The 19698-nt window shown below is 43.1% G+C and overlaps 1 protein-coding gene across 1 annotated transcript in view; it reads left to right on the top strand.

The window, feature by feature from the left end:
- Positions 1 to 19698, top strand: part of ipo11 (importin 11) — a 245206-nt gene that overhangs the window by 53097 nt on the left and 172411 nt on the right. The window contains exons 6-12 of the mRNA XM_024001611.1: positions 4596 to 4728; positions 4839 to 4897; positions 14004 to 14052; positions 15935 to 16005; positions 16365 to 16557; positions 17174 to 17326; positions 17510 to 17553. Of these exons, the coding sequence (XP_023857379.1) occupies positions 4596 to 4728; positions 4839 to 4897; positions 14004 to 14052; positions 15935 to 16005; positions 16365 to 16557; positions 17174 to 17326; positions 17510 to 17553 (702 nt within the window). The remainder of the gene's footprint in view (positions 1 to 4595; positions 4729 to 4838; positions 4898 to 14003; positions 14053 to 15934; positions 16006 to 16364; positions 16558 to 17173; positions 17327 to 17509; positions 17554 to 19698) is intronic.

The following is a 19698-nucleotide window of genomic DNA, read 5'->3' as shown; positions in this document are numbered from 1 at the left end:
TGAAGCTTCCAGTTGAGGACTTGTGAGGCGTCTGTTTCTCAAACTAGACACTCTAATGTACTTGTCCACTTGCTCAGTTGTGCACCGGGGCCTCCCACTTMTTTTTCTATTCTGGTTAGAGCCAGTTTGYGCTGTTCTGTGAAGGGAGTAGTACACAGCAGTGTACGAGATCTTCAGATTCTTTGCAATTTCTCGCATGGAATAGACTTCATTTCTCAGAACAAGAATAGACGGACGAGTTTCAGAAGAAAGTTATTTGTTTCTGGTCAATTTGAGCCTGTAATCAAACCCACAAATGCTGATGCTCCAGATACTCAACTAGTCTAAAGAAGGCCAGTTTTATTGCTTCTTTATCCAGAACAACAGTTTTCAGCTGTGCTAACATATTTGCAAAACGGTTTTCTAATGATCAGTTAGCTAATCCAATTTCATCATTTTAAAAAGGCTAACACAACGTGCCATTGGAACACAGGACTGATTGTTGCTGATAATGGGCCTCTGGGCCTCTGTACGCCTAACAAATTGGCCGTTTCTAGCCACAATAGTCATTTACAACATTAACAATGTCTACACTGTATTTCTGATCAATTTGATGTTATTCTAATGGACAAAAAATATGCTTTTCTTTCAAAAACAAGGACATTTCTAAGTGACCCCAAACATTTGAATGGTGGTGTATGTTAGCGGCAGGTGGGTTGAAGAGATGTTAGTCTGTGTTTTTGCAGAATGAAAGAGGGAGCGACGGAATGAGATTGAGTGGGGCTGGGAAAGAGGCCTTAAAAAGTATTAAAAGCTTTTATCTGTGCCAGTGTTTGAATAATGAGGCTTCTTTCCTTCAGTGGAGAGGAGGAACAGGCCTCTTTTGTATCAAATACATGTATTATTCGACAGGCGGGCTACCTTCATTCAAATTCATTGATGACAGAGACCCATTATGTCCTTCTCCTCTCTGTCATCCTCTCTCTCAATCCTCTTTTCTTTTTATTCCTATTTCTGTCTCTAAACACCTCTTCCTCCTCTCCTTTTTTCTCCAGCCATCTTTTCTCCTCTGTCTTATACCTCTCCCCATGTTTTTCTCATCGGTCTGGCCCCTCTCTTTCTCTCTGATCCTCTGAAGGCCCTTTTGTTCATCTTGTGACTGACAGGTAGGAGGGATTGAGCATGGCGTGATAAACGAGTGTCAGGAACAGGCACACACACAAACTCACCATGATGAACGAGTGTCTGGATGGATGGGACCTTGTTTGGGGCTTTGATATTCCATACCTTGTTGCTTGAAAACGGAATGGAGGGATGAGCGGAATAAATAACATTCAGCAGTCTTACTAATGTGATACTTTATGCTTGACTTTCGGTTTCATGGTGGCGGTAGTGTGGTGGTTTGGGGATGCTTTGCTGCCTCAGGACCTGGATAACTTGCCTTAATTGAAGGAACCATGATTTCTGCTCTTTATCAGATAATTTTGCGGGATAATGTCAGGTCATCCATCTGTGAGCTGAAGCTGAAGAGCAGCTGGGTCAGGCAGCAAGACAATGATCCAAAACACACAATCAACTCTACATGAAAATGGTTGAAAAGCAATGAATTTCAAGTTTTGGAATGGCCTAGTCAAAGTCCAGACCTAAYCCCAGTTGAGATGTTGTGGCAGGATTTGAAATGAGCAGTTCATGCTTGAAAACCCACAAATGTCGCTGAGTTAAAGCAGTTCTGCATGCAAGAGTGGGCCAAAATTCCTCCACAGCGATGTGAGAGACGGCTCAACAACGACAGGAAGCATTTAGTTGCAGTCATTGCAGTTAAAGGTGGCACAACCAGTTATTGAGTRTAAGGCAATTACTTTTTCACACAGGGGAATTGGATGTTAACTTTTGATAATTAAATAAATCAAATAAGTATACWATTTTTGTAAACTCAGGTTCCCTTTATCTAATATTAGGTTTTGGTTGAAGATCTGATTAACATTCAGTATAAAAAAKATGCAAAAACAGAATCGGAAAGGAGACAATTACTTTACCACGGCACTGAACAGAGCATTTAGAAATATTCAGACCCCTGTACTTTTTCCACGTTTTGTTATGTTACAGCCTTATTCTAAAATGGATTCAATTGTCCCCCCCATCAATCTACACACAATACCCTGCAATGACAAAGCAAAAACTGTTTTTTAGAAATCTTTGAACATTTATTAAAGATAATAACATTTACATAAGTATTCAGACCCTTTACTCAGTACTTTGTTAAAGCACCTTTGGCACCGATTACAGCCTCGAGTCTTCTTGGGTTTGACGCTACATGCTTGGCACACCTGTATTTGGGGAGTTTCTCACATTCTTCTGCAGATCCTCTTAAGCTCTGTCAGGTTGGATGGGGTGCGTCGCTGTACAGCTATTTTCAGGTCTCTCCAGAGATGTTTGATGGGGTTCAAGCTGGGCTYACGCTGGGGCACTCAAGGACATTCAGAGACTTGTCCCGAAGCCACTCCTGCATTGTCTTGGCTGYTGGAAGGTGAACCCTCACCCCAGTCTGAGGTTCTGAGCACTCTGGAGCAGGTTTTCATCAAGGATCTCTCTGTACTTTGCTCCGTTCATCTTTCCCTAGATCCTGACTAGTCTCCCAGTCCCTGCCACTGAAAAACATCCCAACAGCATGATGCTTCCACCACCGTGCTTCACCGTAGGGAGAGTGCCGGTTTTCCTCCAGACGTGACACTTGGCATTCAGGCCAAGGAGTTCAGTCTTAGTTTCATCAGACCAGAGAATCTTGTTTCTCATGGTCTGAGAGTCCTTTAGGTGCCCTTTGGCAAACTCGAAGTGGGCTGTCATGTGCCTTTTACTGAGGAGTGGCTTCCATCTGGACATTCTACCATAAAGSCCTGATTGGTGGAGTGCTGCAGAGATAGTTGTCCTTCTAGAAAGGAACTCTGGAGCTCTGTCAGTGACCATCGGGTTCTTGGTCACCCCCCTGACCAAGGCCCTTCTCCCCCCGATTGCTCAGTTTGGCAGGGCGGATAGCTCTATGAAGAGTCTTGGTGGTTCCAAATTTCTTCCATTTAAGAATGGAGGCCACTGTGTTCTTGGGGACCGTCAATGCTGCAGACATTTTTTKGTACCCTTCCCCAGATCTGTGCCTCAACACAATCCTGTCTCTGAGCTCTATGGACAAGTCCTTCGACCTCATGGTTTGGTTTTTGCTCTGACATGCATTGTCAACAGTGGGACCTTATATAGAACGGTGTGTGCCTTTCCAAATCATGTCCAATCAGTTGAATTTACCACAGGTGGACTCCAACCAAGTTGTAGAAACATCTCAAGGATGATCAGTGGATACAGGATGCACCTGAGCTCAATTTTGAGTCTCATAGCAAAGGGTTTGAATACTTACGTAAATAAGGTATTTCTGTTTTTTATTTGTAATAAATTTGCGAAAATKTCTAAACTTGTTTTCACTTTGTCATTATGGGGTATTGTGTGTAGATTGATGAGAWWWAAATKTWWTTTAATCTATTTTAGAATAAGGCTATAACTTAAACCAGATGGAAAAAGTCAAGTGGTCTGAATACTTTCCGAAGGCACTGTATATATCAAACCACAATGGATGTAAACATTTGATATATTGTGTCATTTCTTTTTGAAGTCACTTTCATACTCTTTAGGGTTTGCATTAAGAAATGATTAAAGAAATCCYATCAACATTACTTTGACTGAAATGTGTGTATTGAACATAGACTGTCATTTTAAAGATGGAATACTCCTCCGAGTCATCAGTTGAACCGTAGACATGTCAGCCACTATAAAAAATAACCATCAAACAAACACTAGATCAAATGAGTCCGACATCTCATTTGTTAGACGTGGAGCCTTGAATTGCTGGATATTTTGGATCATMATTTCATTTAAAGACACTTCACATCAACTTCGCACTTTAGAAAACTGTCAATGTTGTTGTCCTGCCCTGTTTGGGGTTCTTCTCTCCCTCAGGCCAAACGGAGGGATTTGTTGTTAGCATGGAGATTTATCATGAATGGTTTCTGTGGAGATGTGCTGGAATGATAACATTAGTGTCTTCGGCTGTGTTAGAGGATAAATCACTTCAGTCACTTTGCTTAATCTCATTGGCTCATTCCCCCATTCAGCCATTTGTCTTCTCCACAGTCTTGTTTTTTCTGCTCCATCATCTCACAGAGCTTCTCTCACTTCTCACCAAAGAGGGAGCGCACAAAGTTAGTTTTTAATGGCATTGCTTTACTTGTACAACAATCAACCTCAGAGGATTCTCATTCTGCAGTKTAATATGCCAAGTCACAGTAACAGTTAACAGTTATATGGAACATCAGTCCCTCATGATTCTAGAATTAATGACAAAGCAATAGTTTAGAAATTGACAGACCGTGTTGCTATTACAAGAAAAAGTAATTTAGGAAAACTACAATTTATTGCTCCGGGGTAATCTCACGGAGAGAACAATAACCCTGCCATCGAAAGCCAAATTGCACCTGTGGCTCGATCGCACTCACACTCACAATCTCATACTCACACACATTGATTGACCCAAAATAAGGAGTCTTATTTAATTGAGTTTTGTGTGTGTGTTGCAGCTGGCATCGGGCATCTACAGCTTTGCCTGCTCCCTGTGGAGCCACCACACAGACTGCTTCCTCCAGCAGGTCCTAGCCGTGGATCAGGCCCATGCCCTCAGCTCACTGGAGAGGACTCTACTGTCACTTAAAGGTAGCTGGAATCATTCATACACACACACACACACACACACACACACACACACACACACACAGTTCTGATTGACTTGTATCTAAAGTTTATTGTTTACATTTTCCTCCCAGTACTTCGGAAGCTGACGGTCCATGGATTCCAGGAGCCACAACAGAATATGGAAGTGATGGTGAGTGTGGAAAACCAGATGAAAGTTATTCTGGAAAGAAGCAAAAATGGGATTTGACAATAATGTCTAATCTCTGTACTCTACACATACAATTACCTGTAACCCGCAGTCGAAGAGTGAATTTCAAGCACTGATTCAACCACAAAGACCAGGGAGGTTTTCCAATGCGTCGCATAGAAAGACATCTATTGGTAGATGGGTAAAAAAAAAAGCAGACATTGAATATCCCTTTGAGCGTGGTGAAGTTATTAATTACAATTTGGATGGTGTATCAATACACCCGGTCAATACAAAGATACAGGCATCTTTCCTAATTTCTGAATCTTCTATATTCCAATATTCTCTACAATGGATTTTACACAGCATACTACAATTCTGAGTGAATTTCAACTCCCAGGGTGCAATGCGCCGCACAGGGCTGCTGGCTGGCTACTGCTAGCAAGCCCAGACATACATGAAGTARTCTAAATATATTGCTGTCATAGAGAATTTATGAGGGCATTTTACATTTACTTTTGGATCGTAATCCTATTATAATGCTCCGTGAATGTCATGCTGAATACAAGTTGCTAGTAGAATAACGTCACAATGCAAATGTCATGTGTAAAATAGATTGTCGTTTTCGAACTAAACCTCCCTTGCGCTGCAATAACACCTTTTGCTTAGTTTCCGTAGGCTGGGCCTCATCTGATTTGTCAGCGAGGAATTTCCATAGTTCGCTTCTAGAGACAGTTTTGTCAACAAGCTGTAGGCATGGAAGTATGTTTTCCTTAGGAGAAGCCATGCGATCTGTATTTTCTCTCGTCACACTTGCTTCTCAGGCTTGCTTCTCAGGCTTGCTTCTCAGAAGTGGCTCACGCTGTGTCAGCTGCAAGTGCAAGTAGCCTGGCTAGCTTACTATTGCCCCCTTGAGAAGATTCAGACAAATGATCAGACAGACTCAATCCTTTCAATCCGTATATGATGTGAGACCCATTTGAAAGAAGTACTGAAAGTAACTAAAATTCTAGTACATAACCGTTTTTYATGTTCTTGTATCGAAAATGTACTGAAGTTTCGTATACCATGCAACAATACAATATAACAAAGCAAAAATATTTTCTGGCTATGCTAGTATGGAATTGCCCCAAAATCCTGCTCATCTCAATGGGCGCGTTCGAGCGGATCGCTTTTCAAAGTGTGTTGCATTCTGGGGATGGAAATTGTTTGACTTGCGCCTACATGTCAATTACATGAACTTTACAAAAATCACGTGATGAAAGGTCATGAAGTGTGACTGCAGTCGACGGCAAGTTTCTGTAGTTTCTCTTCACCTACTTCATCCTGCAGCCATCGCCTGCATTGTGRGAGGCTCTWSTGTCAACTAATCCTTAATTAAGGTGGTTTTATTTGACCCACGCTAACGTGACCAAATACATGACTGAAACGGGAAATAATTTGCCGCGATTTATGTGTACACTGGATATATATCAAATATATGTTACATTTTGAGGCTCTCTCACAAAGTGATACTACAATGTACACACAATATAATACGATTTCAGTTGTTTGAGTGTGTGATATGGGGGTTAGATAGATGTTTATTTCGATATTATAAAGAAAACATTCTATAAACAATGGCAACACTACCATGTTGATCYGAGCCTGGCTGTTGGAAAACCACGGTAGTGTCCAACTGTCGCAGATGCACCTCCCCCGTCTTCACTCCTCGACGTTTGTCTACAGTTAGTTGCTTTAGCCTTACCACTCAAACGTGCCCAATATATATGCTGTGCTCCTCCTCATCTCACTGAGTTTACCTTTAAATTCTAACGTTAATCTCAATGTGACCCGCCAGATTCAGAAGCTTGAAAACCCCATTAGAAAAACAGCTTGAAAACTCATTAGACCGTAATTCATTATTATTATATATTTTTTACATTTTGTTTTGGAGTCGACGATAATAGTTTCAGTATTTTTTTTCAAACAGGTTTGTTAATTATTTTATTTCAGTTTACTGAATTAGCTTTTTCATGATTCTTTTTCATTTTTGTTTTTGTTTACCATAATAACCTTGGCCCTGACTGCAGTCTTCCTTAAAGCTAGACCCCGCTATGAAGGTCCTGGAACTGTTAATTCAATTTGGTGTAAATCGCCCAATAAAATTATTAAAGTGTGCGTGTGCCGAGGGCTGTTCCCCTGGCTTGGAGTTAATGGAATCATTTGCTCCGAGGACTCTGGTCATTTGAACTCTTGACTCCAACTCTCCTATCCTTCATATCTGAGTGGTGTGTTTAAGGAACACCAGGGGCCTATTAAGCCAACCTCTTGTTCTGCGAATGTCAAAGGAAAAAGTTAAAGGAGAGAAGGAAGGAGGGAGGGATGAGGTGTGAGTTGACTGTCAAGGGGTAGTTTGAGCCACTCGCCCTCCCCCMCCTCCCTATCTCTTATCACCTGCTTATATTTCCCAAAGCACAACCAGTGGCATTTTCTCCATATTACTCCCACCATGCCATCTCAGATGTGTAGAGCTGCTTAATAGACCCACAACAGTGGAGATGTGAGAAGTTTGATGAAGCTGTTGTTGCAGGTTGCCTCATTATAGACTCCACAGGGAAAGGAAGCTCATTTAAATGGGTTTTAATTAGTTCTCTTTCAGGCTGTGCCTTGCCTTAACTCCTTCACAAATGAATAATGAAATTCACTGATGTAGGCAGAGATTCTTATACACATATGCACACACACACAGAGTCCTGATTGACTTGTTTCCAAAGTGCTTCCATTTAGAGCCTTCTTGGAGGACATGCTTTTGTTGGGTAATCTTCTTTCAATTTGATCAAACTTTAGAGCAGATGATCATTCTATGGCACCCTTTCTCACCCTTTCATACCCCTCTGAAACAGAGCTGTGTATGCAATTGGAAGTGAATGTATTTTCAATGTAATTGGCTATCTTGAGTCTGCCCTCCGTCAACGGTTTCATAAATGATCAAATCAAAGTTTTGCCGATGTTATCGCAGGTGCAGCAAAATGCTTATGTGTCTAGCTCTAACAGGAATATCTAAATAGTACAACAACAATACACAAGAACAAGACATTAAGACATGTCAGAATGAACGACGTCAGAGTCAGGAATATAAATATACACCGAACAAAAATATAAACGTGTTTACATCCCTGTTAGTGACCATTTCACCTCTGCAAAGATAATCCGTCCACCTGACAGGTGTGGCATATCAAGAAGCTGATTAAACCGCATGATCATTAGACATGTGCACCTTGTGCTGGGGACAATAAATGGCCACTTTAAAATGTGCAGTTTTATTACACAACACAATGCCACAGAGGTTTTGAGGTAGCATGCAATTGGCATTTTTACTGCAGGAATGTACACCAGAGCTGTTGCCAGAGAATGTAATGAACTATTTCTCTACCATAAGCTTCCTCCAACGTTGTTTTAGAGTATTTAGCAGTACGTCCATCCGGCCTCACAACCGCAGACCACGTGAAACCACGCCAGCCAAGGACTTCCACATTCGGCTTCTTCACCTGCGGGATCGTCTGAGGGGCGTGGGGGTATTTATGTCTGTAATGAAGCTCTTTTGTGGTGAAAACCTCATTCTGATTGGTGTGGCCTGGCTCCCCAGTGGGTGGGCTTATGCTCTCCAAGGCTGACCATGGCTGCACCCATTCCCAGTCATGGGAAATCCATAGATTGGGGCCTAATTTATTTTTGACTGATTTCCTTATGAACTGTAACTCAGTAAAATCTTTGAAATTGTTATTTTTGTTCAGTATGTACAGTGCACCCGGGAAAGGACACAGACCCCTTCACTTTTTCCACATTTAGTTATGTTACAGACTTATTCTAAAATAGACTTTAAAGTATTCAGACCCTTTACTCAGTACGTTGTATAAGGACCTTTTACAGTGATTATATCCTCGAGTCTTTTTGGGTATGACGTTACAAGCTTGGCACACCTGTATTTGGGGAGTTTTTCCCATTCTTCTCTGCCGATTCTCTAGTTAGATGGGGAGTGTAGTTGCACATCTATTTTCAAGTCTCTCCAGATTTATTCGATCGGGTTCAAGTCCAGGCTCTGGCTGTGCCACTCAAGGACATTCAGAGACTTGTCCCAAAGCCACTCCTGCATTGTCTTGGCTGTGTGCTTAGGGTCATTGTCCTGTTGGAGGTGAACGCTCGCCCCAGTCTGTCCTGAGCGCTCTGGAGCAGGTTTTCATCAAGGATCTCTCTGTACTTTGCCTCGCTCATCTTTCCCTTGATCCTCACTAGTCTCCCAGTCCCTGCCGCTGAAAAACATCCGCACAGCATGATGATGCCACCACCATGCTTCACCGTAGGGATGGTGCCAGGTTTCCTCCAGATTTGACGCTTGGCATTCAGGTCAAAGAGTTCAATATTGGTTTCATCAGACCAGAGAATCTTGTTTCTCATGGTCAKAGTCCTTTAGGTGCCTTTGGGCAAACTCCAAGTGGGCTGTCATGTGCCTTTTACAGAGAAGTGGCTTCCGTCTGGCCACACTACCATGCAGGCCTGATTGGTGGAGTGCTGCAGAGATGGTTGTCTTTCTGGAAGGTTCTCCCATCTCCACAGAGGAACACTGGAGCTCTGTCAGAGTGACCATTGGGTTCTTGGTCACCTCCCAGACCAAGGCCATTCTCTGACATGCACTGTAAACTATGGAACCTTGTATAGATGTGTGTGCCTTTCCAAATCATGTCCAATCAATTGAATTTACCAATCAAGTTGTAGAAACATCTCAAGGATGATCAATGGAAACGGGATGCACCTGACCTCAATTTTGAGTCTCATAGCAAAGGGTCTGAATACTTATGTAAATAATGGGGATGCACGATATATTGGTAAGCATATCGGAATCGGACGATATTAGCTAAAAATGCCAACATCTGCATTGGCCTGATGTATAGTTTTACACCGATGTGCAAAACCAATGTCAAAGCTGACGTGCATACCTATATAACGTAGGTAGATGACGTAATGACGCCACGAATAATCCAGCGCTACACGTGCAACACAGCAATCCTAACCTAGCCCACAATGTCTGTGGTTTGTATCCCCATACTGTTTTTAGAYACCTAGGTACTTATAGATGTCCACATATTCTAGGTCGGAACCGTCCAGGGTGGTGATGCTAGTCGGGCGTGCGGGTGCAGGCAGCGACCGTTTGAAAAGCATGCATTTGGTTTTACTAGCGTTTAAGAGCAGTTGGAGGCCACGGAAGGAGTGTTGTATGGCATTGAAGCTCGTTTTGGAAGGTTAGATTAGCACAGTGTCCAAGGAAGGGCCAGAAGTATACAGAATGGTGTCGTCTGCGTAGAGGTGGATCAGGGAATCGCCCGCAGCAAGAGCAACATCATTGATATATACAGAGAAAAGAGTCGACCTGAGAATTGAACCCTGTGGTACCCCCATAGAGACTGCCAGAGGACCGGACAACATGCCCTCCGATTTGACACACTGAACTCTGTCTGCGAAGTAGTTGGTGAACCAGGCAAGGCAGTCATTAGAAAACCGAGGCTACTGAGTCTGCCGATAAGAATATGGTGATTGACAGAGTCGAAAGCCTTGGCCAGGTCGATGAAGACGGCTGCACAGTACTGTCTTTTATCGATGGCGGTTATGATATCGTTTAGTACCTTGGCATGGCTGAGGTGCACCCGTGACCGGCTCGGAAACCGATTGCACAGCGGAGAAGGTACGGTGGGATTCGAGATGGTCAGTGATCTGTTTGTTGACTTGGCTTTCGAAGACCTTAGATAGGCGGGTGTGTGTGTGTGTGTGTGTGTGTGTGTGTGTGTGTGTGTGTGTGTTGTGTGTGTGTGTGTGTGTGTGTGTAACCTTTATTTAACTAGGCAAGTTAGTTAGAAAACAAGTTTCCTTATTTTACAATGTCGGCATACCCCGGCCAAACCTGGACGACGCTGGGCCATTTGTGCACTGCCCATGGGACTCCCAATCACGACCGGATGTGATACAGCCTGGATTCGAACCAGGGACTGTAGTGACGCCTCTTGCACTGAGATGCAGTGCCTTAACATACACACGGACGCAGCGGTCTAACTATTTAACTGTACTAGAATGCTTAAAAGGTCGCTAAAAATGTTTGTCGGTTATCGGTGTCGTTTTTTTAGGTAAGGAAAATATCAGATATTGGTATCGGCCAAATATGTCATAGCGCTGCATCCCTAGTAAATAAGGTATTTCTGTGCATAGTTTGTAGAAACTCCTTTGGCAGCGGTTACAGCTGTGAGTCTTAATGGGTAATACTCTAAGAGCTTTCCACACCTGGCTTGTGTAACATTTGCCCATTTACTCTTTTCAAAGTTTTTCAAGCTCTGTCAAGTTGTTTGTTGATAATTGCTAGAAAACAATTTAAGTCTTGTTGAAGATTTAAGTCAAAACTAACTCGGCGACTCAGGAACATTCACTGTCTTCTTGGTGAGCAACTCCAGTGTAGATTTGGCCTTGTGTTTTAGGTTATTGTCCTGCTGAAAGGTGAATTCATTTTCTAGTGACTGGTGGAAAGCAGACTGAACCAGGTTTTCCTCTAGGATTTTGCCTGTGCTTAGCGCCATTCCTTTTTTTTATTCTGAAAAACTCCCTATTCCTTAATGAATACAATCATACCCATAACAGCCACCACTATGATGCAGCCACCACTATGCTTGAAAATATGATGAGTGGTACTCAGTTATGTTTGGGGAAAATCCAATACAACACATAACACTTTGTATCCAGGACAAAAAGTGAATTGCTTTGCCACATTCTTTGCAGTATTACTTTAGTGTCCTGTTGCAAACTGATGCATCAATTGGAATAGTTTTTTATTCTGTACACGCTTCCTTCTTTTCACTCTGTCAAAAGAGTTAGTATTTTGGAGTAACTACAATGTTGTTGATCCATCCTCAGTTTTTTTTCCTATCACAGCCGTTAAACTCTAACTGTTTGTCACCATTGGCCTCATGGTGAAATCCCTGAGCGGTCTCCTTCCTCTCCAGTAACTGAGTTAGGAGAGACACCTGTATCTTTGTAGTGACTGGATGTATTGATACACCATCCAAAGTGTAATAACTTCACCATGCTCAAAGGGATATTCTAAGTCTGCTTTTACATATATTTTTTTTATCCATCTCCCAATAGGTGCCCATCTTTGCGAGGGATTTTTAAACCTCCTTGTTCTTTGTGGTTGAATCATGTACTGAGGAATGACTTCTGCCTGGCCATTTTACCATAAAGGCCTGATTGGTGGAGTGCTGCAGAGATGGTTGTCCTTCTGGAATGTTCTCCCATCTCCACAGACAAACTCTAGAGCTCTGTCAGAGTGACCATCGGGTTCTTGGTCAMCTCCCAGACCAAGGCCCTTCTCCCCCGATTGCTCAGTTTGGTCAGGCAGCCAGCTCTAGGAAGAGTCTTGGTGATTCCAAACTTCCATTTAAGGTTGATGAAGGCCACTGTATTCTTGGGGACCTTCAATACTGCAGAAATGTTTTGTTACCCAATTTCTTTGACCTCATGGCTTGGTTTTTGTTCTGACATGCACTGTCAACTGTGGGACTTTTATGAAGACCGCTTTGCCTTTCCAAATCATGTCCAATCAATTGAATTTAGCACAGACTCCAAATTGTAGAAACATTTCAAGGATGATCAATGGATACGGGATGCATCTGAGCTCAGTTTGGCGTCTCATAGCAAAGTGCCTGAATACTTATGTAAATAAGCTTTTTCTGTTAAAAAAAAATATTACTACAATTTCAAACATTTCAAAAAACTGTTTTTGCTATGGGGTATTGTGTGTAGATTGCTGAGGATTTATAAAAAAAATAAATGTTGATCCATTTTAGAAGGCTGTAACGTAACAAAATGTGGAAAAATCCAGGAGTCTGAATACTTTCCAAAGGCACTGTATATCCTGGGTATTTATCAAATCCTGCCCTGAGAGACTGCATYCCGGTTTTACACAGCTCTTTCTTTATCTGCCTTGCTTTCTCGCCCTCTATAGTTTGTTGTTACCTGCTCACACAGCCTAAGGCCTGGTAATAATGTGACTGGTTTTGTAGGAAGTCTTCCGCCCCACCTAGGCAAAGTGAAGGGAAACGTTCTTTCTGCCCCAAAGTTACAGTAGCTCTCCCGCATACTGCAGAATATATTTGCAAATAAATCTTATTGGTGACAGTTTGATAACAAAGGGGACACACCATAGCGCTTTGCCTTGTGTAATTGTGTTTCCGTTGTGACACTGTAGCTGGAGGCAGGTCAGGCTGAAAAGCCTATAGATGTGACTGGATAGTGGAAGAGTTTACAACGCTGTGAAAAGGTCCTGTTAGTTATACTAGCTCATTTCCACATTGATCGCTTATGAACTGCTTTTTATACCTGTGTTTGTTGTCTGTATATGTCCTTGTCTTTGTTTTGATTGTTGTTTTATGTATGCACAGAGCAGCAACCTACGTGTCCCCATGGGCATAATAGAGTCATTGTCTTAACTGAGCTAACTTTAGGTTGTTACTGTTGTGTAGGCTTATAGTGTATCATCCCTATGTTTGGATTTGGTACCTCTCGTTGATTTCCGTGCTGAAGCTCTGTGGTCCTCTGCCGTAGGCTATTAAAGGATTAACGGTGTCATTAAATATAGGTTAAAAGTTGGGTGAAAAAAACATTCACGTAATTCCTTTTACGTTGATAACTTTTTGCAAGTCCAATCAGTTTTCCACGTCGATTCAATGTCATCACGTTACATTTTTTTTCTTAATTTTTTAAAAATCGTGTGGAATCAATGTTGACTCAACCAGTTTGTGCCCAGTGAGAAGGCTCCGTGTTTTCCAGTCTGGGCAGATTATGAACTGTCAGTGACATGTCGCACAGGCTTGCCAGGCACACTGAGTCAGTGTGCCTGGCAAGCCTGTGTGTGTGTCTGTAACGTGTATGATGACTCATGTGCACAGTTGTGTGACTGCCTCTCCTAATTATGTGATTAAACAGTGATGCGACCACCAAGATGCCACCGAGATTGAACAAACCCTGTACCCCCCTCTCATTCTTCTCGCTTCCCTCCTCTGCCCCTCTTTTCCCCTCTCTCTCTCACCAGGGCTTCCTCAATGCAGTTTTTGAGAGACTGAAACAGTTCCTAGAATGCAGTAAGTGTCCTGAAATGTTTTTCCTAAATATTTATTAACTTTCTAATTATACAATTATCTAATGATCTAATGACACACACACACCACACACCCAGCACCCACCCACACACCACACACATAGGGGTAAGTCTCAGTGCTTCAGATGGTGTGTTAGAAATGTAATTACTGGTATCTGTCCCTATTATCACACACAATATGTCCTTATTGCAGAKGGTCAGTGGAGGTCGGGGTGAATTGGGTCCGTTGGTATTTTGGGCTGTCCGACAGCGGAAGCTCGTAGGCGCTCTGAGCCAGGAGAAATATCAGTCTCCCTGCAAGATAAGGGCGAATAAAGAAGCATGTCCATTGAGTTGCACCATCCTCTATTTTCTCTCTCCTTCTCCTGTGCATGATCCTTCCGCTGAGGTCAGCTGTCTGGATATTCCATGTTATTACAGGTGTCACTGTCTGCGGAAGGATGTGTTTTTGGGTATGGGAACAGGTAGCCTCGTAATTACCAGACTGATTACCGCTGCACTATCAGTCTGGAAGGGATTCCATTGAAGTTGTTTGGGCAGATAGGCTTTCCTCAAAACAAATTCGAAAGCGATTGGATCACCTTCAATCAATCAGAAAACAGAAGCCGCAGCACTGCATTTTGTGGAAGTTAAACAAGCACTTGCCGTCTTTCAAGAGAAAGGCATATCGAACACCAGGACAATAGGCTTAGGCAATATGAGCCAAAAGAAGCTTAATATATTGATGTCAACGAGAGACTAACAGCAATATAGTAGCCTAACGTCAGCCAAGGTATATCTAATGAATTTGCCAAACCGTAGTGATGGATATTATGCTACTGCATATAATTCAATACAGAGATTGTCTTGATACAGTAACCTCAGACTGTCATGTAAAGCTTTATATTTAGCTATCACCACCTAAGTATGACTTTACATGTGTTGTTGTCCTGTTGTCTCCTGCCTGTCAGTAACTAAACCACCGGCATAGTTCATCAGAGGAAGCTGATTGGGCTGACGCAATGGTGATAGAAAAGGCCGGGCACAGGCCTTCGCAACCTTAACAGACTGATATTGAGGGATCAGCGGCTTTGCGAGGCTTGGGAACAGGACCGTTGCTTCCTGTTCTTGATGATGTCATCAGGAACGGTGATGAGGAAGTAAACCTCCCGGGGCATTTTTTTTTATTGGCCACAGCTTATTGTTTTTATAGATTCATTTTGATCGGCCGAGGGAGTTATTCCTGACACGGCACTGTCTTTATTAGTCTACTTTATTATATTAGAGAAACAAAGGCCCTGTTCTCCCAGGTGGCGGTTTCATTCACTCTCCCAGAGTGTATTGTGGTTATAAAGTGAAGCCAGGGCCTCGTGTCTTGTATGTACCATTCGTCACCACACATGACGTTCCCTCCCAGGAAATAAGTTATTTGAATTGGATACACTGGAGGAATTAAAATATCCATCCGTAGTGAAGTGCGTTATGATTTCACCGCCTTCATTCCCTTCTCCCTTCAACTCGAGCTCTGTTCTGATTGTATTACACAGAAAAGATCAGTGGATACCTAACAATTTCCTCTCCGTCTTCTCCTCCCCCCCTTCTCCTCCCCTCCTTATTGGCAGCCGGGGTTTATTGGCAGCCGGGCAGGGAGATGGACTCCGATGTCTGGCATTGATGATCACGAGGGGGGGGGGGGGGGGTTGACATCAGAGTAACATCTTCATGGGTAGCCCCTTGTTGAAAGTGATGCACGTAATGTTGGCAAGAGATGAACACTTGTCATATTTTGTATTGTTGTTTTATAGTCTTGTCATATGGCTTGTTGTTTTTATACTGTTGTCATAACGTGCTGTTGCTCATATTTGTTTTGGTTTTATTTCTTCCAGGTCGGCAGGTAGGCCCAGACAGCCCATGTCGAGAGAAGCTTGAGAAGACTATCATACTGTACACTAAAGTGGTGAGTCAAACTGATCAGTCAACAACTATGTGTTGTTACAAGTGTACACTAGTTAGTTTCTCAGTAGTCTTGCTTGCATACCAGGTACTGTTGACAGAGGCTGATATCCCGGGGGCCAAGTGCTTCAACTTCATTTGTCTTACTTTCTCTCTTTTTCTACATTCCTTCTCTCTATATTTGTTGTTATTTCCCCTTATTTAATTTTGTTCTGCTTTTCCTTCTCCTTTTCTGACGTTCTTTCCTTAGCCATCTTTTTTTCTACCTTACTCTCTTGTTTAATATTTTCTCCATCTTCTCTGAATCATGTTTTTCCTTAACCATCTCTCTCTCTCTCTCTCTCTTTCTCTCTTTCTCTATAGTTATTAGATTTCCTGGAGGTCCACCCGTGTGCGTTCATCCCACTGATCCAGCGCTCTCTGGAATTTGCTGTCAGCTACGTGTTCACGCCGGCCGGTGAGGGCCTCGTCTTCGAGCGCTTTACCGTCCAGTGCATGAACCTCATCAAAACCATCGTCAAGAACGAGGCCTACAAACCCTGCAAGAACATCGAGGGTAGGTGGAGGGTGGGGGCTAGGGCTGTCATGGTGATCGAATTTTGGACTATATTTTGAACTATTTTTACTATCTTTATTACTATTTTTATCCAGTTATGGCTGTTATTTTATTTTCATGACGGTCTTCATCCATAAGAGTTGGTGACATGGTTATATGTAATTGTGCCAGCCCTAGTGGGGGAGAGGGAGGTGGGAGGGAAGAGAAAATGGGAAGGAGAGAATAAAGGAGTAGAGTGAGGAGCGAGAGCAAGATGAAAATTAGGGAGAGGAAATAGAATAGAAAGAGACAGCGGGAGAAATCAACATGGCGTAGCATCGTTAATACAGCCAACCACAAAAAACTGCACTTCCTTGGCAGGCAGGCAGATTGCAAGCATCATTAATGTACCATTATAATAATATAACGGGTTAGGAGGAGCCACAGTGGAGTTTAGTTTCTCTCTGAGCTGTCGAGACTTAGTTGTCGATGGTTGTGGTTAGTTTTGAATAGTGTGTGTGTGTGTGTGTGTGTGTGTGTGTGTGTGTGTGTGTGTGTGTGTGTGTGTGTGTGTGTGTGTGTGTGTGTGTGTGTGTGTGTGTAAGTTCTTACATGCTCTCTGGGTCACCCCTCTCAGACAGTAAGCCGGAGAGTCTGGAGGCCCACAAGATCAAGACGGCGTTCTTCACACACCCCACCCTCACGGAGATCGGACGGCGTCTCGTCTCCCACTACTTTCTGCTGACCGAGGAAGAGCTGTCCATGTGGGAGGAGGACCCCGAGGGCTTCGGTACGCTCACAAATACATACGGCTACTGATGTGTTTCCCTGTCGCTTTGCCAGCTTTTCTCTCCTCACGTTAACTCTGCTAATGTGTCCTTCTGAATCTCCACACCATACTGGAGTACACCCACACAGACACACACACATACACCCTCCTTATCTCATTGTTGCTCTGTTTTTGTATTTGCAGCTGTTGAAGAAACAGGGGGTGACTCCTGGAAATACAGTCTACGGGTGAGTAAATGACACACACACACACACACACACACACACACACACACACACACACACATACACACGCACACACGCATAGATGCCAGTGCACAAAGACAAGACCGACTGACTTGCTCAGCATAGGCAAGCCGTTGAAGCAGCCATGCTCTCCCTGTCACTGTTCTCACTAACAGCTTTGCTGATTTGATTTCAACAATGTATTCAGTCCCACTGAAGCTGATTTATTTCCCCTCCATTTCATCATATCCCTCTTCTCCTGTATTGCTTGGGAGTCCTTGACTGGGGTGCAACAAGATACCACAGCACAGCCACATACAATCGGGAACCAGACAAATCCTTTAGATTTGTGAGACAGAAAGTGTGATAGGATAAGGATGTAGAGGTGAGATAGTGTTTCTGCCTGTGGCCAGTGATGTATGGTCTTAGTAAAATAACAACCCCACACACCATTACAAGCACGCGAGAGTGACAATATTCTCCTTACCAGAGGGAAGAATGAGAGTAGTCATACAAGAAAAGGAAGACAAGTATTTCAGATGTCTTAAGCAAAATAAACTGTGCGTTCCCTTTAAACACAGTAATAACGTGTCTTATTGCAGTGCCGGTCAGTCAAACTATCAATTAGGGCTTATACTAGCTGAGCAATTAACCAACGTTTATGTTATTTAAAAAAATTTAAGCGACTCATTGACCAACGAACTGTAGGTTCAATTGTTTAATTCCATTTTTTCCCCCTCAATGAACTGCACACATTGAGCAGTTCTCTACAGATAAATCCGGTCAAGCCCGAACTATGCGATGTTGTAGGGTAGTTTGCAACAGGCCAATATTCTACATAGTTTAGCACACACAACGTGGTAATTAACTACAATGACCGTAATCCATTACGCATGCAATTGTCCGGTCGGTGTGTTTGTTTTATGCCTGCTCCATTAAGTTAGTGTGGGGTAGACACGGAGAGCGAGAGACAGAAGAATGCACGATCGAGAGGGAACGAGAACAGTTGCTTCGAAGGTATCTCTCGCTTTAACAGGGTTTCTGAAAATGTGGCACCGGAAATTTGACCATCAGCATTTCAATTTACCGGAAATTTGAGAGAGATGCTTTTGGTGCGTAACCTGAAATCCCATTTAGATTATGGTAATGCATCTTAATAGGATATGCAAGTCGAGGATGCAACGATGTGCGGTCCTTCTTACCCGAATTCTGGTCGAGGATGCAACGATGTGCGGTCCTTACCGAATTCTGGTCGAGGATGCAACGATGTGCGGTCCTCCTTACCCGAATTCTGGTCGAGGATGCAACGATGTGCGGTCCTTACCGAATTCTGGTCGAGGATGCAACGATGTGCGGTCCTCCTTACCCGAATTCTGGTCGAGGATGCAACGATGTGCGGTCCTCTTACCGAATTCTGGTCGAGGATGCAACCATGTGCGGTCCTTACCGAATTCTGGTCGAGGATGCAACGATGTGCGGTCCTCCTTACCCGAATTCTGGTCGAGGATGCAACGATGTGCGGTCCTCCTTACCCGAATTCTGGTGTGCACTTGTTAGAATATCTGTCCACATTTACTTTTCCTTAGCCAACGAGTGACGAACAGCAAAATTACATTTACATTTACATTTAAGTCATTTAGCAGACGCTCTTATCCAGAGCGACTTACAAATTGGAAAGTTCATACATATTCATCCTGGTCCCCCCGTGGGGAATGAACCCACAACCCTGGCGTTGCAAGCGCCATGCTCTACCAACTGAGCCACACGGGACCATTACTACACTATGTTAATCTACTATCCCCCATAGTAGAAAAGTTGACTTATTCTATTGGTCAGCTTGTCGAGTAATAAATGGCCTACTCCACACAGACTCTGGGACAGTTGTGGGACGACGGATCCCAAATTCATACAACCAGTAGGCCTCGGCTACATCAAACAAATGTAAGCAAACGAGTCTGATGCAATAGATCAGAACGTTTAGCTTAAAATGATGATGAACTATTATTTCTTCACAGTTTAAGTGCAACAAGGCAGTAGGCTACGCGCGAATGTTCGTTCCATAATGCAATTAGCGGGAGAACACTTGTCAAAAGGGCACCATACATGCGAGCTGTTTCATGTGACCGAGGTGAAAATATCCATTAGACA

This window comes from Salvelinus sp. IW2-2015, linkage group LG15, assembly GCF_002910315.2.
Source record: "Salvelinus sp. IW2-2015 linkage group LG15, ASM291031v2, whole genome shotgun sequence".
Lineage (NCBI taxonomy): Eukaryota > Metazoa > Chordata > Actinopteri > Salmoniformes > Salmonidae > Salvelinus > Salvelinus sp. IW2-2015.
This window is presented reverse-complemented; position numbering and strand designations above follow the sequence as displayed.